This window comes from Coregonus clupeaformis, chromosome 13 (genome assembly GCF_020615455.1).
Source record: "Coregonus clupeaformis isolate EN_2021a chromosome 13, ASM2061545v1, whole genome shotgun sequence".
NCBI classification, from domain to species: Eukaryota; Metazoa; Chordata; class Actinopteri; order Salmoniformes; family Salmonidae; genus Coregonus; species Coregonus clupeaformis.
Window position 1 is genome coordinate 47,999,535 of NC_059204.1, and position 14,986 is coordinate 48,014,520.

Consider the following 14,986-nt stretch of genomic DNA (forward strand, 5'->3'; position numbering starts at 1 on the left):
TAAAAGTAAATATTGTGCCACAGTCAGTCTTGGAGATATTTGGGCTTTTGTATGCCGCTCTACTGGCAATTCATGCTGCTGTAGGACGATATGACAGAGAACCCAGAGACTCTCCTCCACACACAACGCACACTGAGAGAAGAAGAAGAAGAAGAAGAAGAAGAAGAAGAAGAAGAAGAAGAAGAAGAAGAAGAAGAAGAAGAAGAAGAAGAAGAAGAAGAAGAAGAAGAAGAAGAAGAAGAAGAAGAAGAAGAAGAAGAAGAAGAAGAAGAAGAAGAAGAAGAAGAAGAAGAAGAAGAAGAAGAAGAAGAAGAAGAAGAAGAAGAAGAAGAAGAAGAAGAAGAAAGAGAGAGAGAGAGAGAGACAGAGAGGTGGTGCAGTATGTTATGCCCTGAGGAATTAGAAGAGCACTTGTGTAGGCTCAACACTCCCACACATGCATCGTTGCACCTTACCAAAATCCCAGAGGTAAAACAAAATTCTGTATCACATATCAAAATATATCAGATACTACCCTTGAGATTAGGAATGGTAAATTAGCCAGAAATTCAGATTTTGCTGAGCATGTATCAGACTTTATGTAAAAGGTGTCTGGGCATATGGGCTTGGGAATTGACAGGCCTTGTAATTAACTCAACATCATTATCATCATCCTCATCGTCAAATCAAATCAAACTTTATTTGTCACATGCGCTGAATACAACAGGTGTAGACCTTAGCGTGAAATGCTTACTTACAAGCCCTTAACCAACAATGCAGTTCAAGAAAGAGTTCAGAAAATATTTTCAAATAAACTAAAGTTAAAAATAATAAAAAGTAACACACTAAAATAACAATATGAGGCTATATACAGGGGGTACCAGTACCGAGTCAATGTGCGGGGATACAGGTTAGTCGAGGTAATTTGTATATGTAGGTAGGGGTAAAGTGACTATGTGCGGGGGGGGTCAATGTAAATAGTCTGGGTGGCAATTTCATTAATTGTTCAGCAGTCTTATGGCTTGGGGGTAGAAGCTGTTAAGGAGCCTATTGGTCCTAGACTTGGCGCTCCGGTACCGCTTGCCGTAGCAGAGAGAACAGTTTATGACTTGGGTGACTGGAGTCTTTGACAATTTTTTGGGCTTTCCTCTGACACCGCCTAGTATATAGGTCCTGGATGGCATGAAGCTTGGCCCCAGTGATATACTGGGCAGTACGCACTACCCTCTGTAGTGCCTTATGGTCAGATGCCGAGCAGTTGCCTTACCAGGCGGTGATGCAACTGGTCAGGATGCTCTCGATGGTGCAGCTGTATAACTTTTTGAAGATCTGGGGACCCATGCCAAATCTTTTCAGTCTCCTGAGGGGGAAAGGTGTTGTCGTGCCCTCTTCACAACTGTCTTGGTGTGTTTGGACCATGATAGTTCGTTGGTGATGTGGACACCAAGGAACTTGAAACTCTCGACCCGCTCCACTACAGCCCTGTCGATGTTAATGTTCGGCCAGCCTTTTCCTGTAGTCCACGATCAGGTCCTTTGTCTCGCTCACATTGAGGGAGAGGTTGTTGTCCTGGCACCACATTGCCAGGTCTCTGACCTCCTCCTTACAGGCTGTCTCATCATTGTCGTCATCATCATCAGGTTGCAATTAAAAATGCTGAATATAAAAAATTGTACATCACTTACGTTTTTCTCTTGATGGATATTGCACATCGCTGCTTGTTCTACCATCTGCTTTTCTGTGCTGCTCCCTACTGGGGCCAGAAAATATTGCAATTATAGTGAGAATAGGAATTTTACAGTCGCTATTGCACTGATTTGGTATACGGTAGCCTAGCTACATTTATGTTGCATTACTTTGGGTGTTTTGACGCTATTTTCATGCTAATGGTATTGGAACGTACTACAAATGAAACATGTATTAGGGTCTACTACGCTTTATGATTCTTGAAAACTTCATTTGAAGGCTCAGAACCTGTAAACTGTTACATTGTATCGGATGACCACAAGTTGAATGAAATCATTTGATTAATTTGTTCCATGTTCACGACCCAGTTTGATGCGCGCAACAACAGTTTTGTATTTACCACTACCAGCGTAAACAGTTTGGAGGCAATTACAACGAGCGTTGTTATCACAGACTAAAAATCTAAAGGACGCCATGATTCTTGTTTTCTTTCAGTGGGTAACAGCTGACACGAAGTGAATTAGAAACAAAGGAAACACGCACACGCATCGCTGACTGGTATGCTCATAAAGGTAAACCATCTCATTATAATTTAAAGATGCACATTTGTTTAAGTGTACGAAAACAACGTCATGTGTTTTGTAAGATGTATTAGCTAGCATAGACTACCCATTAGCCAGCTAAGTTAACCCAGTTAGCTAGCTAACCAATACGAATGCTAACCGAGCTAGCTAGCTAACAATAAAATAATGGTTAACGTTACCTAGCGCGCTAGCTGTCAAACTAGCTATCTAAGCTTAACTAACGTTAGTTATCAAGCAAATTAGCAAAACGTACTAATCCACGAGGGCACATTTCCTCGTTGTTATTTATTGATTCATGTTGAGCTAACTAGACTTTGAAGTCCACTAGCTAGCTAGAAGTCGCTGTACTTACAATGGATGTGCACGGGGATTGACGCTTTAGCTAGATACATTGTCATCTAACGTTAGCTAGCTAACTAGCCATTTCTCGTCTGCCTGTGATGTGTGTGGTTTAGCTAGTTAAGTTTTGAATATCTTAAACTAAACTAGCTAAGTTAGTTAGCTATCTTAACGTTAGATCATAGCTAGCTAACGTTAGTTGTTATCATGTGAATATCCTCGAATAGGTAGCTAGCTAGTTAACTACACATTTAACTAGCTACCGCTTAAATAAGGCTCCATATAACGTTAGTTAGCTAATTAAGCGAGGTTAGACTGTACTTTTAACGTTACTGTCTGTACCAAGTATGAAAATCAAGCCGAATGGAGTAGCCAAAGAGCGCTAGCTAGCTATCATAGTTGCTAACTAACGTTAGTTATCGCTCAATTTTCGTTTGGATGGCATGTGGTAATGTTAGGTATACAATGCACATACTTAGCTGCACTAGTTGTTAGTGGTAAGCTATCTAACTAACGTTAATGATATCGGGTGAATGTTAAGTTGTTGAAACCAATAACCACTGCTGAAAATGAATTTATGCTAGCTAGCGTACAACTTATTTGTAGCTAGCTAGCAAGATCAGCTAGTTTGTGACTTCAATGATTTGTTGAAACAAATGTTTGTGAACGTGCTAACCACAGTATCAACACGAGGACAAGTTATTTGAGAAAGGTACAAAGTGATTTTCAGGAATATCCTATTTTAAGTCTGCTTTTGTGGTCGCTCCTAAGTACATAGAGCTTGCTGTGTTTGTACAATCTTCATGCCTCTGCCGTGTCAAACTGTTAATGTCCCTATGTTAATCTGATTGTGGCAAATGTGCAAAACAATTACATTGTGGACAAAATAGCTAAGTGTTTTTCTACGGCCTCCTAAATGCTCATTCAACATCTTGTTTTATGGGGTCTTCCAGTTGCCACGGGGTGAGAATGTGTCTGAATCTGTAGCGCTGAATGACTCATAGTGTGAAAGGGGTATCTTCATGTAATGAGTGGCGAATTGTAATAACTTTAGGCTAAACATGGACTTGTACAGTACTGTAACTACATATTGAAGTTGCAGTATGTTAGACTGGCATTGTTTTTTTTCTTACTGGTTTGTACATATTCGGTGTCCTAGGAATTAATGTGTTAGACTACTTGTCTGTCAGTCAAAATCTCTAGGGTAGATCTAGGAGGGTGTGGTTTCAAATCGACCATGCAATGTTTCTGGTTCAACATTTTGTTTTTTTATTTTTCAGTATTATAGGGATGCCCAAGGAACAATATGATCCGCCAGACCCGAGGCGGATGTACACAATAATGTCCACTGAGGAGGCAGCCAACGGGAAGAAGTCATACTGGGCTGAGCTCGAAATTAGTGGTGAGGACTGGTGGTGGGATGGCTTCCACATGTAGGCCTATTGGTGTATACTTTATTTCCATTTAAATTGAGTAAGGGTTTTTATGTACTCCTGTTTTCACTGATTCACTCTCTTGTCTCCTGATTTCCCCACTCGTCTCGGCAGGTAAAGTGAGGAGTCTGAGCACCTCATTATGGACGTTGACTCACCTCACTGCTCTTCATATCGGCGATAACTCCCTCTCTCGTATCCCGCCCGATATTGCCAAACTTCAAAACCTGGTGTACCTGGACCTCTCATCCAACAAGATCAGGAGCCTGCCCGCCGAGCTTGGCAACGTGGTGTCTCTCAGGTCTGTCATAGCCTACAATGGACACAATTCAACTTGCACTGAGTGTTGTTTACTATGCTAGTTTGGAGAACCAACAATGACATTGCTGTGTCTTCCAAATGATAAATAATTTGCACTAAAAGCTGGTGATTGGGCCTGTTAAAGAGAGGAGTTTGCAGTTTCTCAATAGCATAGGAATTTAACCAGGTATCTATTTAATTTAAACCCTTTCACAGTTCTCATGCTTCAAACCCTGTTGTTTTGAGCTAGTTACGCTATAACTGGAAATGTTAAGTGTGTTCTTCATCTAATCAACAATGCCATTTCAGGATCCCTAGGGGATTTAGGCTGAGAGCACATTCTATAAAATAGATTAATGAAGAGACATTTTAGCCTCCCATGTGTGGTATTACACATCTGTTACCCACTGTGATTGAAATTGGTAATAGCTATTTACTGTTTCAAGGAAATGTGTGTTTTTGTTTGTATCGTGCTTGTGTATCCCCTCTCCTGCACCTGTACCTCAATGACAAATTGCTCATTAACTGGCTGAGCAGACATGGAAATGGTCTGAACAGATACTTATTGATTGACATGCTGACTAGACCGGGTGCGTGTGCGCATGTTGATTTTGTCTGTCCACACCAGACGCGATCAGGACACGCAGGTTAAAATATCAAAATGAACTCTGAACCAACTATATTAATTTGGGGACAGGTTGAAGCACATTAAACATTCATGGACATTTATCTAGCTAGCTTGCTGTTGCTAGCTAATTTGTCCAGGGATATAAACATTGGATTGTTATTTTACCTGAAATCCACAAGGTCCTTTTTTTCTGGATCATTGTAGAGTTTTGACCCATTTTCAGTCACACAAAATCCTGAGTTCTCTACTCCGACAATTAATCCACAGATAAAAGGGAAAGCCTAGTAAGTTTCTTGTAATCGCTCCTCCTTCAGTCTTCTTCTGTGGATTTATGGCGGTTGGCAACCAACTTTAAGGTGCATAACTGCTACTGACTGGAGTGTGGACCTCAGTTCATCTTTCAATCACCCACGTGGGTATATGCTCCTAAAAACCAATGAGGAGATCGGAGAGGCGGGACTTGCAGTGCATTAAGCGTCAAAAATAGAACCAAGTTCTATTTTAGCGCCTGGCTATGCAGACGCTTGTTGATGCGCGCAAGCAGTTTTGATGAAATGATTGAATAACGTATGTGTACATTTATTTTGCAATGCTCGTGCAAGCAATGAGGGCGGTGTGGTCAGCATGTGACACAAGACACATGTTACCTCACAGAGGGACTCGAGAAAGCAGTCACTTCTGTGAATACTTGAATGTTGTCTTCTGAATTTTTCTGAATCTTGACCTATTGCTCTCTACTGTCTCTAGCCTTCTAAAACGTGTCTGTCTTACCTCTTCCACAGGGAACTTCTTTTAAACAATAACCAGTTGCGGGTTCTACCTTTTGAGCTCGGAAAACTGTTTAAGTTACAAACACTGGGGTTAAAAGGTAAGCTTTCCCATCATTACATTTTGGTGGTTTGTGGTATCGGAGTTGATTATTTGAAGCTGGTCTTTCTGTTCATGGGGTCTTGAAAGCTTGCATGCGGATTATCCAATGACTCCCTGTATTTTCAGTTTAGGTAATAATCTGTGTATGCTGATTTGGTTGCTCATCCAAGTGATTTCTAGAGTAGAGGTCATAGAATGATAGATTTGTCATTGTTTTCATTCTGTATCCTTGAACCTGTGTAATATCTTCTGTGTAGTATCTCATTTCTTTCCTCTGTATCCTCCTTCCGCAGGAAACCCACTTGTACAAGAAATATTGAACCTCTACCAGGAGCATGATGGCACGAGGAAACTGCTAAACTACCTTCTGGACAATCTGGCAGGGACCAAACGAGGTCAATCCAAATACAGGAAAAGCATCTTGTTGTTTTGAATTGACTGTGTTAGATAAGTTATTATTTGGTGAAGGGAATGACTTGGATCTGTCAGTTGATCTTGATGATCCTATTAAAGTGGTCACTTTGAAGATGTATTTACACTCCTTTGAATCACTCATAAGGGTCTTTTGGGTAGCAGTGTAAGGATTACTCATTTTCCCCCTCTGTCCCAGTCAACTCAGAGCAACCCCCACCCAGATCATGGATTGTCCTGGCAGAGCCTGACCGGACACGAACAGCAGGTAACTTAACTCATCCACCGTTTACATATCACTTTCAAAACCTATCCAAAGCCACACACATCAACACAAAGAACATTATGTGTGTTATTGATCATATTCAGAGCCCTAATGAGAGACTAGGATAATCTCATGTCTGCGTCCCTCTGTCCTGTGCTAGCCTTGTTTTCTGTGATGTGCTACAACGTGCTGTGTGATAAGTACGCCACGCGTCAGCTCTACGGCTACTGCCCCTCCTGGGCCCTCAACTGGGAGTACAGGAAGAAGTCCATCATGCAGGAGATCATGAATTGCAACGCTGATATCATCAGCCTACAGGTGGGCAGACAGAGATGCTGATGTGATTTGATACTGAAAGTTACAATGAATTATAGGACACGTGCGTGGTACAATCAGTCTAGAATTTAGGGCATTGTCTTACGTCAGCGAGCGCAGCGGCCGTGTTGTGGTTGTGATGTCATCTCCATAGTTACAGGTTATACACTTTGAATAATGCACCTTCAAAATGAAGGTTAACCTGAATTGTCATGGTTTTTCCTGAACAGGAAGTGGAAACAGAGCAGTACTACAATTACTTCCTACCGGAGCTGAAGGACCAGGGTTACGAGGGCTTTTTCAGCCCCAAGTCCCGCGCCAGGACCATGTCGGAGTGCGACCGCAAGCATGTAGACGGCTGCGCCATATTTTACAGAACTGAAAAGTGAGTTCACGACACCTGTCAGTCTTGATTAGATCATGAGTTTAAGTATGTTTATGACATTTGCCCTGTATATAGTGCGTTTCAGTGGTGTAATGATTCTAAATTCAGCCATTGCAGAAAAGCCTTTTAAGCTGTCCCAGAGGCAGCACAGTGCACTCACCTGTCTGTTCTGCCTCTCCTCTCTGCTGTCTAGGTTCAGCCTCGTGCAGAAACACACGGTGGAATTCAACCAGCTGGCTATGGCGAACTCTGAGGGCTCAGAGGCCATGCTCAACAGAGTCATGACCAAGGACAACATTGGTGTGGCTGCTCTTCTAGAGGTGCGCAAGGAGATGATGGAGGAGTCTGGTGAGTCTTTCTCTCACACTACACGTACACCAGCGAAAAAGCATGAATAGCATGAATTCCATAAGGCTTAAATGTTTCCATGTCAAAACGCTGGTGTTGTCCTATGTGTGTTTGTCTAGTGGGGAAGTCTCTACACGGCATGGAGAAACAGCTCCTCCTGGTGGCCAACGCCCACATGCACTGGGACCCGGCGTACTCTGACGTCAAGGTGGTCCAGACCGTCATGTTCCTGTCTGAGGTGAAAAACATAGTGGACAAGGCCACGCGCAGCCTCAAGCTCTCCTCCGTCTCCGGGGAGACCAACACCGTCCCACTCGTCCTGTGTGCTGACCTCAACTCACTGCCTGACTCTGGTGTGTACGACTAACTGGGTCAGCCGAAAAGTGAGTTTATGTACTCTACTGTAGTGCCTTTTGTAATGCCTGGTGATCTATTTGTGTGCATGCAGGTGTGGTGGAGTACCTGAGCTCGGGCGGAGTGGACAGCACCCACAAGGACTTCAAGGAGCTGCGCTACATCGACAGCCTGACCAACTTCAACTGCAACGGCAAGAATGGCACGTCCAACGGCAGGATCACCCATAGCTTCAAGCTGAAGAGTGCCTACGAAAATGGCCTGATGCCTTACACCAACTACACCTTTGACTTCAAGGTGAGACTGCCCATTCATGTCTTCTGTATATCGCTCTTTTTGCGTTGGTGTCAATTTTAGCTTCACAGTGTTTGTGAACTGTTCTAAAAGACTGGGTTATTATGAAAGCTTGGGTCACACTGGTGAATAATTTTCTCCAGGCCGGGGATGTGAATGTATAACCTCCCGAGTGGCGCAGTGGTCTAAGGCAGTGCTAGCTGTGCCACTAGAGATCCTGGTTCGAATCCAGGCTCTGTCGTAGCCGGCCGCGACCGGGAGACCCATGGGGCGGCGCACAATTGGCCCAGCGTCGTCCAGGGTAGGGGAGGGAATGGCCGGCAGGGATGTAGCTCAGTTGGTAGAGCATGGCGTTTGCAATGCCAGGATTGTGGGTTCGATTCCCACGGGGGGCCAGTATGAAAAAAAATAAATAATGTATGCACTCACTAACTGTAAGTCGCTCTGGATAAGAGCGTCTGCTAAATGACTAAAATGTAAATGTATCACCATCTGATGTGCTTTTCCTCTCTGTGCAGGGCATCATTGACTACATCTTCTACTCTCAGCCTACGCTCAATGTGTTGGGGGTTCTGGGTCCCCTGGATCCTCACTGGCTCCATGAGAACAATATCAGCGGCTGTCCCCACCCCCACATCCCCTCCGATCACTTCTCCCTGTTTGCACAACTGGAGCTGCTCCTTTCCTACCCGTCATCAGTCAACGGAATCCACCTGCCAGGGCGCAGGTAGTTATCCGAGCCACAAGAGGGAGCTGTTGCTCCAACCTCATTCTATTTTTCCTGCAAAGTCGACAAACCCATTCTGTATCAATCGAAATACAATAAGAGGAGTGGGGTATGGCCAATGTTTTCCCCATGGATTTTAACTGAAGCGAAAGTTCACGACGATCACAACGATATGTCTTTATCACATTTTCTGGGCACAATTTAATGTTGTATATTTTTTTCACACCATATCCCACTTAGCAGTCCTGGGTGTTTCGTTATTAAGTAACCTGCTGATAAATTGTTGAATTGTATTGTGTGGCAATACCATGAGACCCACAGGGAGTGCGTACATCTGTAGAGTAGTTTCCCACCTTGTATCACCAGTGAGATATTCTTCATGTCAAAAGCATGAGCTGCTGACTAACGGCAAGTAAACTGTAGGCTATAAAAATAGTCCCACACTATATATAGGCTCCGAGTTATTGATTGTGTAAACCACCAACGTTTCGGCGTCAGTTCCACAGTGCCGAAACGTTGGTGGTTTACCCAATAAATTACTGGGAGCATATATATGTGTGTGTGTGTGTGTGTGTGTATATATGTGTGTGTGTGGCTCTCTTTATTTGTATATCCTACAGGGATTCTTCATGTCACCACAGTCAGTCAGAGCGAGCAGCAAAATCTCAAGACACCACCAATCAACTAGATAAACCCACAAGGCCAATATACCAGCTTTAACCAGAGTCAGTCTCAGCCGCTCCAAATCCATTCCCTCGCATTGCCGTATCTTGCCATAAAGAGTGTAACAGGTTTGGAGGTGCTGGAGAGAGCAGGCCAAACGATGCACTTTTGCACTCACTGGTTCTGAGACCACCTCTCCAGGTGCTAAAAGCCCGTCCTCTAGCTCAGCGGCTCCATTGTAAACTGAGTGGTGCAGTCGCTCTGTGCAGCTAAAGCACAACGGCATTTCCAAACCTAATCTTTGAAAGACTACTGTAAAATGTCTATTTTAGTGTATGATGCTAGGGTGATAATACATGTAGGCCTGCATGTTCCGACTGGTAGTTTATCTAGACTCATAGGATTAACACCTCGGACTGGTTCTGTTTTTATAGCCTAATCACAAATCTGAACATCAGAGCAAAATTAAGGGACTGCCTTTTTTAATATTGCAATTCAATTTTACCTTAGTCACGTGCCATAGAGCCATTTGAATCTAGCATCAGATATTAAAATGTTATGAAAACCACCAGTCATTCACTGGGAATTACCTTTAGTGATCCTTAGCGATGGGGCTTAGGGATTTAGAAAGGGAATACAGTCATGGTCAGTCTGACTTGGCAGCTTCCAAACATGTCTTATGCCAGAGACCCCATCTCTGACCCCATAGCTGTGTAGCCATATGGAATTGGGCAGGGGACAACTTGCTTTAAATCACATATGTTTTAAAGCAGGGTGGACATTCCCCCCAAAAACATGCTCCAACAGACCGATCTGTGGCGCTGTCTTTTAGGCCAGTAGCAAACCTTCCCTTACATAGACATCCCACTCTTCAATTCAGGGTTATTCCTCTCCATTACTAATAGCTATTTGTTTGATACAGGAACTTGGGCTCAACTTGATTGTATATGAACTTCAGAAGTCCTAATACACTGCATTATTTTGTACTTGTAAGTATGGTCAGATTTGGAGAAAATGATTGTATTGTAAATTAAGGCAACATTTGTATCCATTTTAATTGTTTAAAGTTAAGACAATGAAAAAGACCAGCTTGTACAAAAAACAAAACAATAGAGGTTTTTTCAGGTTTCCGCCGTTGAAAGTTGCACTCGACCAGGTTACATTTTCCCGATTTAACCACTTTTTAAAATTGAGGCAGGTTTCTGGCAATTTTCTCACATCTGTCTTTGGCATTTGCGGTAAAACCATAAAACGTGCCTCCCTGATTCTGTTCTCAAACGCACTGCCAGTGCTATCAGTGAACACCTGAACAGCCTCCTATTTTTCTCAAATTTAAAACACCGTTAGAAGTTTGTTTTTTGTATTAGCTATCAAACATAATATTATTTCCTTGTCTCACTTAGTTATTGATTTTTAGAGTAATCGGGTAAAGTGGCTATTTTTGCTGGGCTCTTAAAAAAAATAATTAAACTGTAAACCGCTTTTGTCTCTTAATGTGTTTAGATCTGTTTTATCATGTCCTTTCTTCTTGTTTTGTCTTTCCGAGGAACCCGATCATGCAGAGGTCCTTACATGGACGCCTCCCCCTCTTCCTCAGTCTAGTGTAAAATAGTTGTATCTAGAGCCACTGACTCCTCAACTCAGGCAATTCTCTTTAAATCTTGTTTCATTTTGAGGTGTTTTCTTATGTCTACTGCTAGACCACAGCGATATCTTCTATTGTCTCTAGTGCCATTTGATACATTCTACTTCAAGGCCAATTGTTAAGTCAACTTACCACTTATATACTGTACAGAAAATATCAAGGTAAAAAAAACGAAAGGGGTCATAAAATGTATTATTCCTAAATATTGCTCTGAGCTTGTTGTGAGCCAGAGCTATGGCGTGGTCCAGCTAGTTTCCAAACCACAGCTACATGAAAAATATGATCTGTTGACAGATATTTTCTCTCAAGGCCAATTTGTGTGTTTTGTTGTGCTCTCCTGAATTCTGTTTTTTATTCAATGGATTGATAAGCACTTATTGTAGATCACTAGTGCAGCTACTCGTGTGGCTTTTTTAAAATTATACTTTTGCTGTTTTGCAAAAGTATATTTTTTATGAATTTTACCAAGCAGGAGAAAACGGATGGAAAGGGTTCCGTCTTGGTCCTTTTGTTGTCCCTTTCAATTTTCCACCCTCTTTTTTTGTTTAGCTTTTCAACAAAATAAATGTATCTGGTTAATTATATTGGATTGCTGATGGTGTTGTAGCTAAAATAGATTTTTTTGTAAATTGTGAATAAATTGTATCACGTTTCCTTTCATGAATTGTGTATCATGACAAATGTATAATCATAATATGATTGGTTTCTGTCTTTGCTCATTGTTTTTTATTTTGTGTAATTCTCAAACCAAATTTATTTTTGTGAAAATGTTGGCACACTGAATTATAGATTTATATGGTTGCTAACTTTTGATTTAAGAGAACATGATTTGAACAGTGTCTTTTTAAACAATTGACAAACATCTAGAGAAAATAAAGTCACAGATAAAGATTTGTCATTGTCACCAAATGAGATTCTCCAACTTTTACCTTTTAGCTTTATAGAGCCTTGTTATCGGATGTGGGTACTGGGTAGGTAGGGGATGTTGGGTAGTAGCCAATGTTGAGGAGATGGCTGGTGTAAAAGGCTCTTTGCTTGTAAATGTACAGCATTATGAGGTTCCACTGATTTGGCCAACATTTATGACCATTTGACCCTTACACTATTTCCCTGCTGTTTGATCTGTTGGCAGACCCTAGAGGGTGGGAATGGAGATGTTTGGCAGGCACTAGTCATGGCCTAGTTGATTAACAACATTTAGACCCAACTAATCCCTGACACTAGGTGTCTTGCCTTCACATCTCTAGCTATCTCTGTTATGTTTGATAACTGGTGCATGTATGGGCACCACAGTCCTAGTTCATAGGCAAAATATGCATTTGATGTGAGTGTCAGATAATTGGCACTGTCTTTATGTATAGTTTACCCGAACTTGGCAATAATAAAAACAAAATTCTAATTTTTGGAATTTTTGGTTTGTAATGCTTTGGCAGAAATTACAATTACCTGTCTTTTCCATTTGAATCTGTCTCCTTTTCATTGACCTTTCTCAATCTGTTTACCTTTCTCTCTTAAGTAGAAATAGTAATGCAATGGTTAGGCTTGTGGCCAACTGAAAGTTAAGTGTATAGAGGTAATGTGTCACTATGTAATGCACTGGACCAACTCTTGTTTACCATTTATGGAATACCAGCAACACACTTGCACAATGTTTTAAAGAGTTATGTATTTGAAAAATATATAGATAAAACATGGCAGCTGTTTTTAATGTAATATTAGTACATGTACAGCAACCTAATGGTAAACATGGTCTTCATTATTTCACTGTCATCCTCTAGTCTTCTTGGTTCTCTTGAGTAGTTGTGTTTATACCAAGGTCGGCTTGTTTCCTTTACACCTCTGTATTTTTTCCTACTTCTGGTTGACAATAAAATTCTATATCTGTTTCAGTCCTTGTGTACTGTATTTATTGTGTGTGTCCTACTCCTGAGTGAGTGAATCAATGACTGAGTGGTAATCTCTCGGACAGATGAAACGGTCATCACTAGTTACCACAGCCACAAAGACATAAACACCACCCATTTCTACAATTTGTCTTCTTAATTTGATTTTAAACCTAACCTTAACCATGCCACACTGCTAACCTTATGACTAAGCCTAACCTTAAATCAAGACCAAAAAGCACATTTTTGTTTTCGTGAATTTTTACAATCCAGCCAATTTTGACTTTGGCTGTTGTAACTAGGGACAACCAGATGAAACGGCGAATCTGTCAAGGCTCATTTAGAATTATGTGATTACGAGCCGCAATAGTTCCTGGTTTTGGGTTTTCGTCATTGATTATTTGGACGAATCAGGATTAGGCATTGGCGGTGCTTAAACATGTGCTGTGATTTTCAAGCACGTGTGCGGATGATAAGCGGTTTCCTCTAGATTCCACAGCCACAAAGTCAGAATTGTCGATCATAAAAATAAACAGAAATTAGCTTTTTGGCCATGATAAACATGGGTGAAATTTGTGGAAGGGATATTCTGTTTGCGAGGGAGAAGACTTCGCTTCCTTCCTTTGCACAAAGGTAATCGCAATTGTTATCGGCATAGAAACCCACGGTGGTGGTGTCATAATACCCATAAAACCTAGCGGTCAATCAGGGAAATTACTCCAATCGTTTTTCCACCATTCATTTTTCCCAATAGGGGATTTTAGAAAAACTTAAATAAGGTCCGTCTTTCGTGTAGGTTTACCCTGGTGTGACGTTTTGATAACCATGTAAATCTCTCTTGGACAAGGTTACTTTTATCAATATACTCAGCACTATGTACTCTCAGATTAGAAAATGCCAATTAGCATCAAAGTAGACATCATGCAAGACTAGAAATCCCTGCAAGCTCCTGCACCTCATCTCTAGCTGGCACCTTTGCTAACAGTTATTGTGTCAATTTAAAACTTGCACAAGACAGTTCACAGAATTGTCCATTTAAAGACATTTAGCTAATTTATTCATTACTACAGTTAGCTAACATTGGATAGTTAATCCAGAGATTCGTACTTTTTCCTCGATTCGGCAATCTTCCAGATCATCATGCATTTGTAGTTCTTTATGATAGCCACATTAGCATTTCATTTTGGGGGGTAAATGCAGGCGAATATATTGTTAAAAGTCACCTTGTCCTAGAGAGATTTACACGGTTATCAAAATGTCATGCCAGGGAAAGCCTACACAGAACACAGATTTCCAATAACTCTGCATTATAGGGAAAATATTAAAGACAGTTGTCTCTGGCCACAGTTGAATACATAGATAGAGGTTCTGTATTGTGGATGCAATATTAAACTGGATCCCAGATTAAACTCTGTACTGACTGTGTTGTCTCTTCTCACAGATAGCCACTGTATCTCCCCGAGTCTGGCGAGAGAGACTACTGACTTTGTAGCTGCTCCACCAGTATCGTCTTTTCTGAGCAGCACCTGTTGCCATGGTTGAGGAGGTAAGCTGGGAGGGACCAGGAAATGTAGAGACATTTACATTTCTTGGGAGGGGCATGTATGAACTTGCTGTCATAATAGAGTTGAATAATAATCAGCTCTAGAGCCAGCCCCTTCTCCATGCTAGGAGAGATGGAGTTATTTCATGTGTAGTGGGGAATATTCACAGATCATTCTGAGGAGTTGTTTCTGATAGCTTTGCTGTAAACAGCATGATATCCATCCATTAGCAGGTCTTCACAATAAGCACTCTCTCCACACTCTCACTTTCCTTCTCTCTGGCATGTCATACCTCTCACCAGAACAGGTACTGTTGTCAGTACTCAAGCTGGA

At 41.6% G+C, this 14,986-nt stretch overlaps 1 protein-coding gene across 2 annotated transcripts; it reads left to right on the forward strand.

Moving 5' to 3' along the window:
- Positions 1–1,768: 1,768 nt before the first annotated feature.
- Positions 1,769–13,115, forward strand: LOC121579665 (CCR4-NOT transcription complex subunit 6). Of its 2 annotated transcripts, XM_041894458.1 has the most exons (13): positions 1,781–1,868; positions 2,161–2,237; positions 3,869–3,990; positions 4,136–4,322; positions 5,732–5,817; positions 6,113–6,214; positions 6,430–6,498; positions 6,656–6,813; positions 7,041–7,195; positions 7,389–7,543; positions 7,663–7,896; positions 7,992–8,194; positions 8,710–13,115. In XM_041894458.1, exons 3-13 carry the CDS (start codon positions 3,879–3,881, stop codon positions 8,920–8,922), a joined length of 1,674 nt encoding a protein of 557 aa, XP_041750392.1. In that variant the 5' UTR covers positions 1,781–1,868; positions 2,161–2,237; positions 3,869–3,878; the 3' UTR covers positions 8,923–13,115. The 2 variants fall into 2 exon arrangements, with proteins under 2 accessions (XP_041750391.1, XP_041750392.1); XM_041894457.2 differs by having other exon boundaries at positions 1,769–2,237.
- Positions 13,116–14,986: the final 1,871 nt, after the last annotated feature.